Source organism: Ipomoea nil, unplaced genomic scaffold, assembly GCF_001879475.1.
Source record: "Ipomoea nil cultivar Tokyo-kokei standard unplaced genomic scaffold, Asagao_1.1 scaffold1407, whole genome shotgun sequence".
NCBI classification, from domain to species: Eukaryota; Viridiplantae; Streptophyta; class Magnoliopsida; order Solanales; family Convolvulaceae; genus Ipomoea; species Ipomoea nil.
The window spans coordinates 5,609,111-5,630,187 of NW_017617835.1; the positions used below are offsets into that span (position 1 = coordinate 5,609,111).

General features: G+C 34.6%; 2 protein-coding genes and 1 long non-coding RNA gene across 7 annotated transcripts; all 3 read right to left on the reverse strand.

Annotated features, from left to right (window-relative positions):
• Positions 1-1,800: 1,800 nt before the first annotated feature.
• Positions 1,801-12,028, reverse strand: LOC109186108 (protein NETWORKED 4A-like). 4 transcript variants are annotated; one of them, XM_019336016.1, is made up of 2 exons: positions 11,993-12,028; positions 1,801-3,192 (listed from the first exon to the last, which is right to left on the reverse strand). In XM_019336016.1, the coding sequence occupies exon 2, from the start codon at positions 3,168-3,170 to the stop codon at positions 2,022-2,024; it is 1,149 nt and encodes a 382-aa protein (XP_019191561.1). In that variant the 5' UTR covers positions 3,171-3,192; positions 11,993-12,028; the 3' UTR covers positions 1,801-2,021. The 4 variants fall into 4 exon arrangements, with proteins under 4 accessions (XP_019191561.1, XP_019191558.1, XP_019191559.1 ...); XM_019336013.1 differs by lacking the exon at positions 11,993-12,028 and adding an exon at positions 4,667-4,754 and having other exon boundaries at positions 1,801-3,191; XM_019336014.1 differs by lacking the exon at positions 11,993-12,028 and adding an exon at positions 4,650-4,734.
• Positions 8,033-12,043, reverse strand: LOC109186109 (protein NETWORKED 4B-like). Of its 2 annotated transcripts, none has more exons than XM_019336018.1 (2): positions 9,424-11,249; positions 8,033-8,490 (listed from the first exon to the last, which is right to left on the reverse strand). In XM_019336018.1, the coding sequence occupies exon 1, from the start codon at positions 10,565-10,567 to the stop codon at positions 9,434-9,436; it is 1,134 nt and encodes a 377-aa protein (XP_019191563.1). In that variant the 5' UTR covers positions 10,568-11,249; the 3' UTR covers positions 8,033-8,490; positions 9,424-9,433. The 2 variants fall into 2 exon arrangements, with proteins under 2 accessions (XP_019191563.1, XP_019191562.1); XM_019336017.1 differs by lacking the exon at positions 8,033-8,490 and adding an exon at positions 12,010-12,043 and having other exon boundaries at positions 9,208-10,588.
• A 2,929-nt stretch (positions 12,044-14,972) lies between these two features.
• On the reverse strand, positions 14,973-15,925 carry LOC109186359. The gene is made up of 3 exons (XR_002055128.1): positions 15,791-15,925; positions 15,232-15,338; positions 14,973-15,010 (listed from the first exon to the last, which is right to left on the reverse strand). It is a non-coding gene; the product is annotated as an uncharacterized LOC109186359 (long non-coding RNA).
• Positions 15,926-21,077: the final 5,152 nt, after the last annotated feature.

Below are 21,077 nucleotides of genomic sequence, written 5' to 3' on the forward strand. Positions count from 1 at the left end.
CGATTCACTCATAAACTACTTGTATTAGGATAACTTTGAATCCAAATAATTTTATAATTTTACATTTTTAGGCCTTTAGATTGTTTTTGCCATAAATTTTTAAAAAAGGCAACATTGTCATTTTCTTCTGTTGACTCCTCCATACTAGTAAAAGTTGTTACGGAGTATATTACTTTTTCTTTTTACTGCCAATAATAATATAATATTTAAATAAAATCAAGAAAATATAAATATAAAATTACTCGGACGAAGTCAATGCCGAGTGGCATGTGAAAAACTCGGCGTGAAACGACGGTCGTTGACCGGAGACTACGCAACGTGCCGCCACCACAGCAAGTCTCTTTAGCATTTTTTTATATACTCAGAAAAAAAAAAAAAAATTCTTTGCGATTTTTGAAGGATGGTGGACCCAAAAGCGGTTACCGGCTCAGCGAGCTCTTCAATTAGGATTGGACAGTGGGCGAAATTAAAGAGGCGGTGAGGTGGAGTAAATGCGGCTCAGCATGCGAACCGAGTAGCCGACCGCTAAAAACTTGGTGGGCCAGCTGCAGATTGGGATGTCAGTCATCTAAAGCAAAGGCACCACGTGGCAAGAGGTGATGATGGCAGCATGCTGTCATTGGTTGTCATAATGAAATGATGAGAACAGTTGTTTTTTTTTTTTTTTTTTTTTTTTTTCCTTTTAGCAATATGTAATTACAAAAACTTGCTCAATATGTAATTACAAAAACTTGCTTGAAACAGTGAATCGATTCCTTATCTATAAGACGAATGGAATCAAAATAAAATATAATTTTATTATTTATAAAGAAAAATATAATATTTATACATTTTAATTTAAAAATATTATATTTTTGTTATATTTGTCTTTAATAAACACTTGACAACATTTATTTTTAATGAAAAATAATAAATGTATATCAAAATATAAGCATATTACATTTATTCGACATAAGTAAAACACTCTATTCTTAATTAATATTACATTTTTCAATATAAATATCATATTCATCTCACAAATAAAGATGGATAAGACAGTTTCACACGAATATAATCCATCTAAAATTACTTTGGCCCATACTGTTCCAAACTTTAATCCAGTATTAGTATATTTCTTTTCCAAAATTAATTATTACAAATAATGAATAAATATATATATTATAGTACTAAATTAAAATCCCAAAAGAAACTAATTTTAAAAAATGGCATGAAAATAAATAGCATAGAATATCAAAATGGGAATACTATATACCAACTTCATTGACTTTAAAGACAATATATTAATTAGAAAAGCAGCACTTTAGTAGTCTAAATATCAAACAGATACATAGGATAGGTTATAATCTTCTTTAAAGTTAGTGCTCCACCTTTGCTTCACCTGCTCTATCTCTTTTCATTTTAATATTGTATGGGCAAGTATTGTTGAGATTCTCATACATATCTTATTGCCTTAGACACCAACAAAAACAAGCATTAAGAATCATTCAGGAACTTAAAAGTCAAAGCACTTTTATGTATTCAAAATTTAATCATATCAAGTAATGTACGCATACAATGAAACAAGAAATCAATGGAATGTAATAAAGTCTTTATAAACAAGTCAAATTGTTAGGCTACGTATGGAAGGTTATATGGAAAAGGATTAGCAGAATGACTGAATAATGAGTACTGACGCTAGAAGCTAGTGTAATGCAATCATAGATCCCTTCCAAATTCCATTAAAAATAGTGTAATAAATTCAAATTTGAAGGTGGGAGAGTGAAAGCAGGGTTTGACTAAGTGTGAATCAAGACAAACAAAAGGATAGCAGTAATAGCAACTTAAAAGTTAAAACCACTGCTAGACATTTTATAATTCAAACAAGACAGTAGAGGGAATCTCAAACAATTCAGCATAAATGGATGATAACCATTGAGTTTTGAGGTACATCAAATTTTGAGACTAAATCATCTGAGATAAACGAGAAAGAACACAAATGCCATATATCCAAAGCTGGTAACACAAACATAAGAAGGGCATACTTACGGAAACCTTATTAAGCAAAAATGGTTAGCCTCTTTTTTTTTTTTCTCAATGTATGCCTCACGCAGCTGTTGATATTCATTTCTGTAATGCTCCAGTGAGAAGCATAGTTGCCTTATAGCCTCCCTTTTCTCCTCTGCCCTATCAGAGATTACTGCATTCTGCATACCCACTTCTTTCTCCAAGTGCACCACTCTCTGTTGCAGTTCATTTATTAATTTCTCTGCACTCTCAGATCCTGCACTTAGATCTAAACATTTGGAATGCAGCTGCTTCACATTATCCTCCAGTTGCTGAATTTGATCATCTCGGGAGGACAGTACTGCTTTCAACGTCTGTAGTGCAGCAATGTTCTCATCTTTTTCGGTCATTAGGACGTCAATCTTCAATTTGAAGCCAGCATATTCTTTATTGGCCTCGTGGATGAACTTATCTTTGGAATGCGACTCAGACTTAAAGTGTTCCTTTTGTCCTTTGCATTGTATGATATCATCCACTAATGCTTTGTTTCGCATCTCCAGTGTTTCCTGCATTTCCTCTTGTAAGGCCAGCTGCACATACAAACTAGATATAACAGATTGGAGCTGTTCTTTCTCCAAAAGAAAGTGCTCCTTTGCACCATCATATTCTGAATTGATTCTCTTGATCTCACTTTCCTGATCTAAGAGCTTGGATTTGTACATGTCCTCCAGTTCCAAGGCATGCTTTTTTCCAGAATCAAGTTGAGCTTCCAACACACGTACATCACTACAACTTGCTTCCAACTGATCACTTAATTGAGTGCATTCAGAAACAATTTTTGAGAGATCAAAGTTCAACTTGGTATTCGCTTCTTCTGATCTTTGAAGTTTCTCTTTAGCCATTTCTAGCTGATTCACCAAGAAACTAATTTTGGAAGCATTATTTGCTAGTTCAACTCTCTGCTCAGCATCTTGACAAAGCAGATGCTTCAATTGATCAGCATTTTTCAAAATCACTTCAGAGAGATTACCCTTTAATTTTGTACTCTCTTGCTCTGACGCAATAAGTTTTTCTCTAGTCATTTCCAGCTCTTTTTCCAATGTACGAATCTTTCCATCAGAGTTCAATCCATGTGGAACAAGAACGGAAAGATTTTCCTTCTCCATTTCAAGATCAGAGTCTGGCATCTTTATCTTACTCTAAAATGCCTGACAGTCCAAACAAACACAAAATTATAACACATTCTTTATATTTCTCTAAAAACACAAAATCCAAACAGAAATACAAATGCACTTCAGCAACCAACTACGGGCAATAACAAATAATGCTAACTTTTTGGTGCTTTTATGTCACCACATATCCAGGAATTCAAAAATTGAAGGGAAAGCAACAAATAAACTATAATTTTAGGGCTTCATAATGTTCAAGCCACAAGAAGTTTGAACTATTTTACAAAGCAGACAATGTCCACCACTCCACCTTTAGCGACAACTGAACATGTTTGAGACATCATATTTGCAAAAGAAACAATACTCATCATCATTTCAATTAAAGCAAAAATTTCTTTGGGACCAATTATCACATTCAGAATGAGAACAAATAACTGATATACCGGCAAGATATAAACACAAATAATTGTCAGTTTTGCAGTAGAGCTCTTCCTTTGAGCAAGCATTTTCATGCTTAAAAGTCAGTGTAATACCAGATCTCACCATAATGCACATCAGATATTGCTTATATCATAGTCTAGAGATTTGTACTAATACAGACCACTCCCTTACAGAGTTGAATTTCCTAAGCTTAGCATCCTAATCGAAGATTCTCAAAAATAATATCTACAAAAACAAAACAAGGTGATAGTTCAGGACTCCTAACAATGTTGACAACAAAAACCACAAAACTCAAGCAAACTACAGAAAAATAAGAAGTAATTTAATCATTAGAGGCAGCACAAGAAAGCAAAATCACACAACACAAGCTACATTTCACGATTACCAGCAACATAAACAAAGCAAATCACAAAACTAAGCAAGGCCAGTTAGAATATGTTGTAATTCACGATTAATTTTATTTTTTTTTAAACATTAAACAAAATAACTGATTCAAGATTACTGGCAGCATACCTGCATAGGCGAAGAAAATCAAGCAAAATTGCACAAACTAAGTTGCAGTTCATGATTACCAGCAACATAAACCACACAAATCAAATAAACAAGCAAAAAATCGTAAGAATAAGTTGCAATTCACGATTACCGATGACACAAACTAACAGATCATAACAGAACAAAACACATCGATTCATAATTACTGGCAGCATACCTGCATAGGCGAAGAAAATCAAGCAAAATTGCACAAACTAAGTAGCAGTTCATGATTACCAGCAACATAAACCACGCAAATCAAATAAACAAGCAAAAAATCGTAGGAATAAGTTGCAATTCAAGATTACCGATGACATAAACTAACAGATCATAACAGAACAATACACATCGATTCATGATTACTGGCAGCATATCAGCACAGGCGAATAGAATGACAAAAATGAAGCATATAGAGCAACAAAAATTAGATACATTTCACGATAACCTGCAACACAACGGAGTAAATCACAGAAACGAAGCGGAAAAACAAAATCAAAACCGGGAGGAATCGCGAGAGGGAGAGGGGGAGCAGGAGAAGGCACCTAGAGATTCGAATTTCAGAGAGAACCGCAAATACAGTTTCGGCGGTGGAATCCAAGAAAGTGGAAAATGGGAGAGAGCGAATAAAAATGGGATTTAAAAAAGACAAGTAGAAAAGAGGGGGAACAACGCTGACTGTGTGGGCTCAATAGCTCAACCAATACGTGACAGGTGGACAGCAACTCGGGACTCGGAGCGGGAAACTTTGCCGTTTAGGGGCAGCCTGTTCCCGCCTTTGTTTTTCAAATTTATATGGGTCCCACCGTTGAATTATTTGGGACGGATTGGTGAATCTAGTCAGTCGTTATATTATAGACCGCGGTGGATGTGCACCGCGGTCAAAAACGACGTCGTTTCTTTAAGTAAAGAAACGGCCGGCCGTTAGAGTTAACGGAGTCCGTTTGTTTGGTGTATTAAACACCAATTGACACTACAATATATTCAAACCGACACTGCAGTTATATCAAAATGATATTATAGTTATAGTGAAATGAAACTGCAGTGTATATAAACTGAAACTGAATAACATTTCACATATTTGAGTGTGTATTGTACAATGAAGCTCTAATTATATCAAAATAATCATGTAGTTGTGTTTTAATGAAACTATAGTGTATATAAAATAAAATTAAATAACATTTTCACATATTTGAGTCTATAAATATCGAATGAAACTATAGTTATATCGAAATGAAACTGTAGTTGTGTTCAACTGAAACTGCAGTGTATACAAAATGACACTGAATAACAGAGTTACTTTTTGCAAAAGGGTGCGAAACGGCGGAAATAAACACTGTTAATTTTCATTTAAAAAAAAAGACGCGCGGTGCATAATATAATTTGCCTTGTTCGAATAGTTGGGCCTCCCCATTAAATCGGAGCATCCGTATGCACAAATTACGACGTCGTTTTTAGGCCAAAAAAAAAAAAATCGCGGATGTGGAGTTAACGGCGCGTCGTTTGATCAAATTATGAATTTTCTGTTATGAGATTATGAATTTTATGAAAATTCATAATCTCATAACAGAAAATTCATAATCGCATAACAGAAAATTCATAATCTCACAACTGAAAATTCATAATCTCATAACAGAAAATTCATAATCTTATAACAGAAAATTCATAATCTCATGGTTCCAAAGTGAATGTGTAGGCATGGTTCCAAAGTGGATGTGCAGGCATGAATTCATAATTTATGAATGTACGAAATTATGAATGTAATGAAAATTCATAATCTCATAACAGAAAATTCATAATCGCATAATAGAAAATTCATAATCTCATAACTGAAAATTCATAATCTCATAACAGAAAATTCATAATCTTATAACAGAAAATTCATAATCTCATGGTTCCAAAGTGAATGTACAGCCATGGATTCATAATTTATGAATGTCCGTGATTTCGGACGGGAATGTATAGGCATGGTTCCAAAGTGAATGTGCAGGCATGAATTCATAATTTATGAATGTCCGAAATTTTTGTTCACCTCAAATTAAAGTGAAACCGCAAAATGTGAAAATAAAGAAGAAAAGTCACGCAATTATAAAAAAAAAAAAAAAAAAAAAAAAAAAAAAAAAAAAAAAAAAAGATAACGGTGTACTAACACCGTTAGAACCGTGTTCACCATGAATGGTGAACACGGTTCCATGGCATAACGTCTGCACATGCAATGCAAAAACAACGTCGTAGGGACATCTAACTCAAAAAAAATAAAATAAAATAAAATAAATCATAATTACATAACTACACATCTATGATTCCATCGCATCTATAATTCTATAATTATTCATTCAGAATTATATAACTACACATCCATAATTTCATAACAATAAATCCAGAATTGAATAACTACACATATAACTTCATAACTATGCATCCAGAATTGCATCACAACACATCCATAACTTCATAACTATAAATCCAAAATTGCATAACTACACATCCATAACTACACTTCTAAAATTGCATAACTATACATCTAAAATTTCATAACCAAAAATTCAAAATTTTTTTGAAGGTCAACCAATGGGTTGTATTCATAGATAAACTGAAATAGAGTCAGGTGGGACATCATCCCAGTACATAGCTGTATCATAATTGAAAGTTGTAGAAGCTAAAGTATGCGCTAAGTAATTCTGCAATCTAGAAATAAAATCAACTGAACATGTTGTATAGGAAGACATATAAGCTCTACATCCATCAATAGCGTAGCCGATGTAAGAACCGAGCAGGGCACTTGTAGCGGTTTAGTACATCTGTAATATCTGACAATTTGTAAAAAGATAACTGTTAACTCCCCTCGCATACGTAACCACGAGAGTGCTTCCTTACACGCATAAGCCTCAGCCATGAGTGCGGAAAAACAATATGGTAAGGGCGCACTGTAAGTTGAGAGAAAGCTTCCGTCTGCATTTGTGAGCAACGCCCCTACTGAAGCTGTATTGTCTGTGTGATGGTAGGCTGCATCGACAGAACATCTTCTGGCGTGTGTAATCGTTGGCAGCTCGACTTGGGCAGTAATTGCAGCTGGCGGCAGCGACAATGGTGCAACCCATGGTGTGTGAGCAGCGACGGCAGACTGCTGCGACTGCACGTCCGATTGCGGCTGGACTGCTTGGGGCAACTCGATAGTATTGGCATGGACACTAGAATGAATGAACTAAAAAATGAATAACATAATGTTGTTGCTGGGAATCGAAACTGATTTTTTTTTTTAAGTAGGACGCGTGTTTTGATGCAAAACGATGTCGTTTTTGCAGTGGGAAGCACAACATAATTTGCCCATTAAATCCGGATAGGCTGCATATTGATTAAATTCAGTTGTGATTTGGACCCGGATCCGTTTACCATATGTGCCATGTCACAATCCTTATACCATGAACCAGGATTATGATTTATGTGTTTTGTATTGTGCAATAAACACAAATTATATAGTTAAATCATATTTAAAAAATAAGTAAATATATAACATGTGTATGTATCTTTGTGTTATGAAATTTTGTACTTTACAAGTATGAATTTTGTACCTCGTTGTTTCAATCTAGGATTAATAATGCTATGTGTCTTGTACTGTGATTTTTTGTATTTTATATTATGAAATTGCGTATCTTACAAGTATGAATTGTGTACCTCATCGTTTCAATTCATGGTCCATAACGACATAACATCATGTGGACCAAAGTCCTTGATATAAATTGCCACCATCAACCATTATATCATGGACCATGGTTCACCTTGTAAAGTGAACTATTAACATAAGATTTTATTTTTTTGTTTGGCGAAAACGTCTTAATTCATTAAATCCGCCAAAAGAATCGTAGTAAGAAAGTTTGGAGGTGTATTATACCACTCCCTGCAACCTGTTGTAGAAGCAGCCGCGTCCGCCAACACATGAGCCGCACGATTCACATATCGCTTGACAAAACCAGAGCTCACCCCTTTTATGATTGAGGCAAGTTCCTTTACATCATCTACTAGAAAACCAAATGTACTAACAAAAGAACATGAATGTAAAGCATAATAACAAATGTGAATCCATCTCCACATTCACATTCCCCATCCCGGTGTTCTTTAGCCATGAAAGAGCTTCCCGGATGCATATCATCTCCGCCTCCGCCACAGAGTACAGCCCCGGCATGCAAACATTCTTCGCCGCTAGGAAAGATCCCATGTCATCCCGTAGTATCCACCCGATCCCCGTTTTATTTTGATCTTTATTCAACGCTGCATCTGTGTTCAATTTCAACCTGTTCGCTGCAGGCGGTCTCCACTTATCCTCCACAGCATGGTGTTGGCTTTGCCCACGTTCTCGTGAATTCACTGCCTGCCAATTCGTCCACAAAGAGACGGAATTATGCACAACAGAATTCAATTCAAATCAAGCAGCACTTTAGTAGTCTAAATATCAAACAGATATATAGGATAGGTTATAATCTTCTTTAAAGTTAGTGCTCCATGTTTGCTTCACCTGCTCTATCTCTTTTCTTTTTAATATTGTATGGGTAAGTATTGTTGAGATTCTTATACATATTTTATTGGCTTAGACCTCAATAAAAACAAGCATTAAGAATCATTCAGGAACTAAAAAGTCAAAGCACTTTTATGTATTCAAAATTTAATCATATCAAGTAATGTACGCATACAATGAAACATGAAATCAATGGAATGTAATAAAGTCTTTATAAACAAGTCAAATTGTTAGGCTACGTATGGAAGGTTCTATGGAAAAGGATTAGCAGAATGACTGAATAATGAGTACTGACGCTAGAAGCTAGTGTAATATGCAATCATAGATCCCTTCCAAATTCCATTAAAAATAGAGTGTAATAAATTCACCAAGACTATGTGGTCTAATGGTACACGAGTTGAACTTCCATTTGGAAGGTTGTGAGTTTGAGCCTCAGTGGAGGTGTTATTGGTTCTTTGTGTTTCAGTATGTTGAGAAAGTATATGAACAGATAGCATTCAAAAAAAATTCAAATTTGAAGGGGGGAAGCAGGGTTTGACTAAGTGTGAATCAAGACAAACAAAAGGATAGCAGTCATAGCAACTTAAAAGTTAAAAACCACTGCTAGACATTTTATAATTCAAACAAGACAGTAGAGGGAATCTCAAACAATTCAGCATAAATGGATGATAACCATTGAGTTTTGAGGTACATCAAATTTTGAGACTAAATCATCTGAGATAAACGAGAAAGAACACAAATACCATATATCCAAAGCTGGTAACACAAACATAAGAAGGGCATACTTACGGAAACCTTATTAAGCAAAAATGGTTAGCCTCTTTTTTTTTTTCTCAATGTATGCCTCACGCAGCTGTTGATATTCATTTCTGTAATGCTCCAGTGAGAAGCATAGTTGCCTTATAGCCTCCCTTTTCTCCTCTGCCCTATCAGAGATTACTGCATTCTGCATACCCACTTCTTTCTCCAAGTGCACCACTCTCTGTTGCAATTCATTTATTAATTTCTCTGCACTCTCAGATCCTGCACTTAGATCTAAACATTTGGAATGCAGCTGCTTCACATTATCCTCCAGCTGCTGAATTTGATCATCTCGGGAGGAGAGTACTGCTTTCAACGTCTGTAGTGTAGCAATGTTCTCATCTTTTTCGGTCATTAGGGTGTCAATCTTCAATTTGAAGCCAGCAAATTCTTTATTGGCCTCGCCAATGAGCGTCTCTTTGAAATGCAACTCAGACTTAAAGTGATCCTCTAGTCCTTTGATTTGTATGAAGACATCCACTAATGCTTTGTTTCGCATCTCCAGTGCTTCCTGCATTTTCTTTTGTAAGGCCAGCTGCACATACAAACTAGATATAACAGATTGGAGCTGTTCTTTCTCCAAAAGAAAGTGCTCCTTTGCACCATCATATTCTGAATTGATTCTCTTGATCTCACTTTCCTGATCTAAAAGCTTGGATTTGTACATGTCCTCCAGTTCCAAGGCATGCTTTTTTCCAGAATCAAGTTGAGCTTCCAACACACGTACATCACTACGACTTGCTTCCAACTGATCACTTAATTGAGTGCTTTCAGAAACAATTTTTGAGAGATCAAAGTTCAACTTGGTATTCGCTTCTTCTGAACTTTGAAGTTTCTCTTTAGCCATTTCTAGCTGATTCACCAAGAAACTAATTTTGGAAGCATTATTTGCTAGTTCAACTCTCTGCTCAGCATCTTGACTAAGCAGATGCTTCAATTGATCAGCATTTTTCAAAATCACTTCAGAGAGATTACCCTTTAATTTTGTACTCTCTTGCTCTGACGCAATAAGTTTTTCTCTAGTCATTTCCAGCTCTTTTTCCAATGTACGAATCTTTCCATCAGAGTTCAATCCATGTGGAACAAGAACGGAAAGATTTTCCTTCTCCATTTCAAGATCAGAGTCTGGCATCTTTTTCTTACTCTAAAATGCCTGACAGTCCAAACAAACACAAAATTATAACATATTCTTTATATTTCTCTAAAAACACAAAATCCAAACAGAAATACAAATGCGCTTCATCAACCAACTACGGGCAATAACGAATAATGCTAACTTTTTGGTGCTTTTATGTCACCACATATCCAGGAATTCAAAAATTGAAGGGAAAGGAACAAATAAACTATAATTTTAGGGCTTCATAATGTTCAAGCCACAAGAAGTTTGAACTGTTTTACAAAGCAGACAATGTCCACCACTCCAACTGAAATGTTTGAGATATCATATTTGCAAAAGAAACAATACTCATCATCATTTCGATTAAAGCAAAAAGTTCTTTGAGACCAATTATCACATTCAGAATGAGAACAAATAACTTATATACCGGCAATATATAAACACAAATAATTGTCAGTTTTGCAGAAGAGCTCTTCCTTTTAGCAAGCATTTTCATGCTTATCAGATATTGCTTATATCATAGTCTAGAGATTTGTACTAATACAGACCACTCCCTTACAGAGTTGAATTTCCTAAGCTTAGCATCCTAAACGAAGATTCTCAAAAATAATATCTACAAAAACAAAACAAGGTGATAGTTCAGGACTCCTAACAATGTTGACAACAAAAACCACAAAACTCAAGCAAACTACAGAAAAATAAGAAGTAATTTAATCATTAGAGGCAGCACAAGAAGCAAAATCACACAACACAAGCTACATTTCACGATTACCAGCAACATAAATAAAGCAAATCACAAAACTAAGCAAGGCCAGTTAGAATATGTTGTAATTCACGATTATTATTATTTTTTTTAAACATTAAACAAAATAACTGATTCATGATTACTGGCAGCATACCTGCATAGGCGAAGAAAATCAAGCAAAATTGGACAAACTAAGTTACAGTTCATGATTACCAGCAACATAAACCACGCAAATCAATAAACAAGCAAAAAAACGTAAAAATATGTTGCAATTCACGATACCGATGACATAAGCTAACAGATCATAACAGAACAAAACACATCGATTCATGATTAATGGCAGCATACCTGCATACGCGAAGAAAATCAAGCAAAATTGCACAAACTAAGTTGCAGTTCATGATTACCAGCAACATAAACCACGCAAATCAAATAAACAAGCAAAAAAACGTAAGAATAAGTTGCAATTCACGATTACCGATGACATAAACTAACAGATCATAACAGAACAAAACACATCGATTCATGATTACTGGCAGCATATCAGCACAGGCGAATAGAATGACAAAAATGAAGCATATAGAGCAACAAAAATTAGATACATTTCACGATAACCTGCAACACAACGGAGTAAATCACAGAAACGAAGCGGAAAAACAAAATCAAAACCGGGAGGAATCGCGAGAGGGAGAGGGGGAGCAGGAGAAGGCACCTAGAGATTCGAATTTCAGAGAGAGCCGCAAATACAGTTTCGGCGGTGGAATCCAAGAAAGTGGGAAATGGGAGTGAGCGAATAAAAATGGGATTTAAAAAAAGACAAGTAGAAAAGGGGGGAAACAACGCTGACTTAGTGGGCTCAATAGCTTAACCAATACGTGACAGGTGGACAGCGACTCGGGACTCGGAGCGGGAAACTTTGCCGTTTTGGGGCAGCCTGTTGACCTGTTCCCGCCTTTGTTTTTCAAATTTATATGGGTCCCACCGTTGAATTATTTGGGCCGGATTGGTGAATTTGTTCGAATAGTTGGGCCTCCCCATTAAATCCGGATAGGCTGCATATGGATTAAATTCGGTTGTGATCCGGAACCGGATCCATTTACCATACGTGCCATGTCACAATCGTTATACCAAGAACCAGGATTCATATTACACTGTAGACGTTAGTTCATGTGTATTTGTTTTGTGTTAAGACTTTTTGTGCATAAATATAATTTATGTGTTTTGTGTTGTGCAATACTTCGCCTATAAATACAAATTATGTACTTAAATCATATTTAAAAAAATAAGTAAATATATAACATGTGTATGTGTCTTTGTGTTATGAAATTTGGTACCTTACATGTATGAATTCTGTATCTCATTGTTTCAATCTAGGGTCTATAATGCTATGTGTCTTGTATCGTGATTTTTTGTATTTCATGTTATGAAATTGCGTACCTTACAAGTATGAATTGTATACCTCATCGTTTCAATTCAGGTCCATAACATCATGTGAACCCTAGTCCATGATATAAATTGTCACCATCAACCATTATATCATGGACCATTGTTCACCTTATAAGGTGAACTATTGACATAAGATATATTTTTATTATACTAGAAAAGTACATTTTAATACACTAATTAAAGGTTCATGTTTTAAATGTACATTATTTGAGTATTGAATATACATTATCTAGTATACTATCAAATAATGAACTTTCAGTATAATTTAATATATTAAAATGTATATTTATTCATGACCCATGTTACAATATGGATTATGATCCACAATATAATTTGCCAATTTTATATGGTTTAAGCAAGCAGGCAAATTATGCATGTTGTGCATCCGTGTGCACCATGCGGTTACAAAAACGGCGTCATTTTACTTTTTTTAAAAAATCATTTTTGAATGTCGTTAGTTACATAAACATATGTTCATAATTTTATAATTTCACATTCTGAATGTATAGTTATGAAGTTATGAATGTGTAGTAATGCAATTCTGAATGTATAGTTATGAAGTTATGGATGTGTAGTTATGAAATTTTGAATGTATAGTTATGAAGTTATGGATGTGTAGTTATGAAATTTTGAATGTATAGTTATGAAGTTATGGATGTGTAGTTATGAAATTTTGAATGTATATTTATGAAGTTGTGGATGTGTAGTTATGTAATTCTGAATGTATAGTCATGAAGTTAATGGATGTGTAGTTATGCATGCAATTCTGAATGTATAGTTATGAAGTTATGGATGTGTAGTTATGCAATTCTGAATGTATAGTTATAAAGTTATGAATGTATAGTTTAAATTATGCACGACACAACGCCGTTTACGGCAATCGAAACAGGTTTTCTTTTTTTTTTTAAGTTAAACGTCCAAACTACGTCATTTTTGCAACCATGTGCACCATGCATGGTGCATACGGTTGCACATTATAACGCTCCAAGCAAGTATACTTAAAAACTCTCTTATAGTTGCAAACAATTTGAGGATGACCTCCACCAAATTGGTCTGAAGTTGGGTTAAGTTCTTTATGCACAAAAAATTACATTTGAACTTCACGTGACTAAAGACTTTGTGGTCTAATGACACTAAGTTATTGCGTAAGTTGTACGTTCGAGCCTCTGTGACACAAAAAAAAAAAAAAAAAAAAAAGACGTGGGCTCGAAGCTAAACAAATTCCAACCTTATCTAAAAGTTCAACCTAAATGACATTGCAAGCTAGTGAAACTTTGTAGTGTAGCATCCCTAGCCTAGCCGCCTAGGACCAATACTTTTGTTTGGTCACTTCAAAGTTCAAACCAATGGATTAACTTGAGATCTATAGTTCGAACAGCCCCACCTCATAATCACTGCTGGAAATCTCGCGTTTTCCGTCCAACGAATGTTGGACGGAAAACGCGATATATTGGTCGGAAACGAGGTTTCCGTCCAACATACCGACCAAATTGAACGTTCGGAAAAACGCTTGTCGGAAATTTCGTCCAACTCTACTTTTTGGTCGGAAATTTCGTCCAACATATAAAATTGGACGGAAATTTCGAACAATAACCCACCATTCTTAAAAACGAGAGGATTTCCGTCCAACTACATATGTTGGTAAGAAATTCCGTCCAACTACGTGCGTTGGTCGGAAATTCCAACCAATGTTGGACGGAAAACTCACATATTATATTTTGTTATTTCCTTCCAACTGTTGGTAGGAAAATTCTAAATCATATGGAATGTTTATATTATTTTTATATTACCATAATTTTATTTATACGTATTGTTAATAAATTATATGTCATCAATGTAACAAATTAATGAACACGTGCACTAAATTTCAAATTAAAAATATATTAAACATCAAAAATATTTACAACAAAAATAGTCATGTTCATAGTACTTCCAACAATAGACTATTAATACCATACACCAAAAAAAAGTCATGAAAATATATACTCCTTAAGTATGCTTGATGCACCTAAATAAGCCTTCAAATTCGACACTTCTTCTATGGCTTTGATCAATGCAATATTCACAGCCTTCTACTTCAATCTTTGATCAAGTGTAGATGATGGGTATACCTGCAAATGCAACTAATTTAAGATGGTGGCTTTGATCAAATAAACATTTTACTCATGCATTTCTAAAGTGATTTCCAGCAAAAATGACCTTACTTTCTTGATGATATAGATGAATGTAAGTTCTGCAAAACTTTCTACACTTCTCCACCACTATTTCTAGTTAATCACATGTGTTGAGTGTATTAAGACAAATGGAATATCACATAGTCAAATGCACATATATTGAGTGTATTAAGCCAAATAATAAACATCAGAACTGACTTTTTAAGTTTAAAATATAGTGATGAGCAATTATTAGATGTACAATAAATCATTTGCCAAGTGTGTACATCAGTAAATCTTCATCCTAATTTTAAAAATAGAACTCAAATTCATACCGTGTTCTCGCCAAGAGGAGCTCTAAGAGTTGCTAATGATCAAAAGTCAAGCAGTCATCCCTAGCTTTCTCAATCCTAGCTCTTGTTGTCTCGATGAATCTCAGTGCCTGAGCAAGAAACAGAATCAAGCAGTCATCCCTAGCTTTCTCAAAACAGAATCAAGCTTCACAACTCCATCTCCTATTCTTGTTGAGATAACATCTTCAATGACCAAATCCTTGATGCCATTCACAAGTACAGCTAGACCACTCACTTCTCACACATTGACTTTAAAGATAGTTCAACAGTATGAATATCAAAGCACTAGAATATACTATTAAAGAGACTCACTCAGTACAGCTAGACCACTCACTTCTCACATATTGACTTTAAAGATAGTTCAACAGTATGAATATCAAAGCACTAGAATATACTATTAAAGAGACTCACTCAGTACTGCATATTAATGATTATTGACCTTGTTTGCAATATATTTGCTATATCTCATTCATGACCCAACACACTAACTGTCTAAGTATAAAATTATTGAACTAAATTTCAGAGAGCGAAGCCTGCATACATTGAGTAATAAGTGAAGCCCTCTGAAGACTTTTGTAATATGCATAATCTCTGTGGCAGCGGAAACAAGCCTGCATACAACAGTAGTGAGGTACTTTACCAACAAAAGCTTTTAAAAGATGAGTAAGAATCAGGGAAACAGGGAGACACACTAGTGCACAATACTCTAATGCAACTAAACATGTATATGGGAACAACCTAATCACTGCCTTGTAAGATAAAGCTCATGCAAAATGGAGGAGAGTGGTAGTTTACAAGACATGCTTCGAACAGAACTTTATACTCTATACTTTTCTTTTTAAAACTGCTAAGTTTAACACACTTAAAAGTATCCATAATGCTATCTCAAAATTTCAATTTTTGAATTGAAGTAAAAGAAAATAAAAATCTGTGAATTTGAATGATTAAAGAAGTAACACACTACATCCTGGGACTTCTCAAATCTAAATATGTTAAGAAAGAAAGTTGATTGCTCTCACCTACCAACAACACCACATGGTTCTGATATCCCAATCAATCACTAACTAAAAAAATTATAATCTTCCTACATTTTATATATACATACTGCACCACCTAGCAGTCTAGGTTACCTACAAGGAGTGTGATATCTTGAATATATGCAGCAGAAACAAAATGCACAATTGCTGCTTTAGTTACTATTTTGTTCACACACACAGTTCTACCATGGTTTATGTTTAGTTATGCATAAAACATAAAACACTGCTTTAGTTATAATAATTCAGACTACTCAAGTTTAACTGGCTAGAATTGAAGTTTAAATTGACATCCAACATAGATTAGATAATAATTCATACTACTCAAATTGACAAAGACATCCAATAAGATACCTCTCTTATCAAAACTACCACCAGACAATCCACATTGCACCAGGCGTTGCGGGGAGGAATCGACAATAGAGACTAATATCTGAAATAAATTAAAAAAACTTGAAACAAATTAAATATAAAATAAATAAATAGACTTACCTGTCGCTGGGAGGAATCGGCAGCTCCGGGGTCGTGGCGGTGGCGAGTGAGGGAGCTCCGACGGAGGAAGAACGGCTGTGGTCTCAGGCGTCTTCGTAAATGGAGTGAATGGCAAGGGGGCATTGTCGTCGGAATGGTCTCAGGCGCTGTCGGCTGTAGTCGTCAAAGGAGGAAGGGCGGCGAAAATGGAGAAGGCAGGGCCGAAAGGAGACGTCAGAAATGGAATGAATGGCGAGGTGGCGGTGTCGTCGGAATAGTCTTAGGTCCCATCGGCTGTAGTCGCGGCTGAGGAAGGGCGGCGGACTTGCGTTGATTTTGCGTGAATGGCTAAGGCAGGGGGGAAATGCGAAAAGTCTCTGCTCTGAACGTATGTTTATTTTGATTTTGCGATTGGAAGCGAGAAATTTTTGCTGGAACCAACGATGGAGGCGATTGGTTGGAGAGGAAGAAGCCCTAATTTTGCTGGAGACTATTGCGTAATAGAGATGATGGAAGCGGGAAATCTTTGCTAAGTTCTCTTTTGCCAAATTTCTTTTTTCCCTTCCAAAGTTTTATATTCCCGCTTCTCTATTTAGTGTTCACTATTCCAGTATTTCTTTACTTTTTTAGCTAAAATATTTAAATTTCCGTCCAACATTGTTATTGGACGGAAATTAAAATACCTACTATTTTTAATTTCTACCCATCAGTCAATTCAGGTTTACCAACCAACACCACAGGTTGGACGGAAATTTCGTCCAACACTCCTCCGTTAGACGGAAATTCTGTCCAACACTCGCACGTTGGACGGAAAGTCTGACCAACTTTTCGTCCATCCATTTTTAGCGACAAGAAGTTGAAATTTTTATTAAAATACCGACCAACTTACGGTTGGACGGAAATGTTGGACGGAAACAGCGAGATTTCCAGCAGTGAATATTCCCAGCATAGAATCTACAATTACAACCCATCACCATTGCCAGTGACAAACTCTCCATGAATTGTCTTGTCAATTTTGCCACATGCAACATAGTCGATACTCCACCCAATAGTGTCACAACTCTCAAACACATATGCTTGCTAGACTAAAGTCATCATTTGATTGGTATGTAGTCTTCCCATGTTATAAATATTATAATCATCGCTTCGGTATGTAACAAAGCTTCAACACTTGTCTTTGTAGTTTGAACCTGAGTCAGGTTTGCTGAGTGGAGTGTGGGGATGACACTCTTGTGGTACGATACATAGGTAATTTTGTAATATATCATAATCTAAATGTTAATACTCATTTCTTTCAATCAAACTCCTCGTATTAATTTCTTTTTAGTGTAATTTATCTATTCTATGCGATTGATAGGTAACAACTTTTATACAAGTGCGGGATGGTTCATGGTTACGGTTTTCCTGGCCGCCCAAACAAAAATGGAATGAGATGATCTATCAGAATATAGGAAGCACATGTTTTTGTTGTCAGAAATGGGATGCTTAGCTTGCTTTTCAGAAAGCCCATTACCTTTGGCCTTTTGGCACGTTGTAACATTAAACCTTTTGAGATAAGGACCGGAGGAAAGTTCAAGTGCCTGCTTACTCATTTATCAACAATTATACCATGGACCCCGCTAGGTATTTTGTGCTCAGATGGCATGTAGTGACATTTCCCATATGAGATGTCATGAGATCGGGTCTCAGTGGAGGCGTTGTTGACTCATTATGTATGAGTTTGAATTCAAAATACGCAATTTAGATACTAAATATCCATTTAATATGTAAAATCGTGAATATTCAGTATGTAAATTTGTTAGTTTTATGCCAGCCTAGCCTATTAATTTCATACTAAAATTGACATTCATAATTAGTTCGTGATTTGCAAAATATTATTGATATCTCGCAATTTACCTTCCTCGATCTCTAAGACAAGAACACTGAGTGGACTTTAAGTTTGAGTTTAAACTTATGTAATCATAATAATATAGAACAATCAAACTTAATTAATCATTATATTATCTACTCCATAATATTTATTGTCCTAGGAGCGTATATTCATTAATAAATGACCATTATAAGTGTAAATGAGATTACGTTAATTATTTATTCGTTAGGGGTGCTTTGTCACCTTTGAGATAAGAGGGTCAAGTCAACAAAACCAAAAATAAAGGTGCCTAATTAAATAACGTAACATCGACTAAGATGTGAACTTTGTGCTACCAAATTAATTACATAATAAGATAAGAGGGTCAAGTCAACAAAACCTTTCTCAATAGAAGTAACCTAATTGATGACCTTTTTTTTTTTTTTTTTTTTTTTTTTTTTTTTTTTTTTTTTTGCAATTACAATTGTTGACTATAGGCTGATTAGACATCCCAAATTGCATATATAACATAACGATCAGTTTAAATTGCACATTTTTTCTCAATACAGTTTTTTGAGAGATAGAGAAATCAGCACTGCTACTCAATGATGTGCAGCAGGCTTCAATTTAATTAATAGTTCACAAATTATACATGAGACAGAGACAAATCACACTAACGAACTCAACTAAAATAGTGTGTGTAAGCAAAATTGAACTATATAAAATTATATTTCACCCACTCATTCCTTTCTAGACTTTCCCTCGAAACATTTAGCTTCAAAAGCAAGACAACTTTATAAGGTACAACATTATTTTTTCACCAAAAAAAAAAAAAAAAAAAAAAAAAAAAAAACCTTCATACATCAGCATGCATGGTTATGAGATTACATATCTTATCTGGTCTGAAAAGCATTATTGCTAAATAATTGGACTCTTTTTAGCTTTTGGTCTTTATGGCTGGGTTCCATTACTACAAGCAACCTCACATCATACATCTTTTGTTTTTTCGTTTTGATCTTTGGGAGGGGTGGGGTAATTATTGTACAGTAAATATGCATATGTTATCTTCATTCAAAGGGGTCAAATATTTCATTAAAAAAAAAAAGAAAATTAACTGTCAACATTTTTTACTGTGAGAAGGTGGGAACTTTTATATATGATATATGTGAGAAAGGGGACATACTTTGTCTGAGTAATATTGTAAACGTATGGTAAGTATAGGGTTACATATAAATAGTGTTGTCGTAACTGTATGTAATATTTGTTCATACATACTTTCTCAACCTACTAAAACACAAAAAGTCAATGTCCATACACTGATACATAAGATGTCAATAGGCATTATCTGCTTAAACGACTATGGTCACAAGATGAATTTCACACATAATGCACATTTTGATAGTGATTGCGTTGATTTTTCCATAAATCAAGGTTATGCAAAACTATTATATTGTCCACCACACAATTAGTTGATAAGCATTATTAGAAGTTGATTGATTTTTATTTATTTTTTGATGGAGCACAAATTCGATATTCATTGATCACGATAAGATGTTGCAATCAAGAATGTACTGTCATGCACTATGTGAGATGGACATTTTCAAATGGGAGTTGGCGCATATATTACTCCTCCGGTTCTCAATCACAGGAGACAATTCTAGATTTCTAGGCCAGCCAGGTCTGCATAAAAAATATTCAATAATTCATAATTATATTATTATGTCAATTCATAAATAAAATTAAAATAAGCTATTTATTGTAATTTGAATATAATAAGCCAAGTGAAGACGGCGAATAAATATAAATATAAGTTGAAAAATCGTAAAAGTGAAGGAAAATTTATACAAAATTTGATTGCATCTTAGGGGGATGTTTTGAAGTAAATAGTATTGTAAGGTATGTTTGTGTTAAATCACTACCCTTGAATGAGATGTTGTGATGAAGGTAATGTTCATGTCTTATAAGTTGACCCAACACACATATATAGTGGTTTTTCTGGTGTTTAAGGTCAATTTAAACTGTTCTACCATATATATCTAAGGTCAGGATTATCTAAATGTTACTCGTATATAATATATAATTATATATATATCTAATATAAAGTTATACTATCTCAGAAGAGATACAGTCTAAATGATCATCTGTCTGATTCTTGTCAACATTATTCAATTGAGTACATACATATTATCTATTTTGGTACAATATACATCTAAATTAAAATTATACTAAATCTTGAAACATGTATTTTAGTCATTTCATTATCATCACCAATCACTTTAATTTGGAAGTACAACTTAAAATAAGGCACATCACCTATATGGCTATATACATAGCTGTCAAATAATGTAGAAATTTTGCATGCTTCTTATCATATGATTGAGGGCTCAACTTCCCATGTAAAAAACTCACTTCCAATAACCTTTTTCACTTTACCCTTTTTCTCTCCCTATTCCCACCGTTCTCAAATTTTCGTG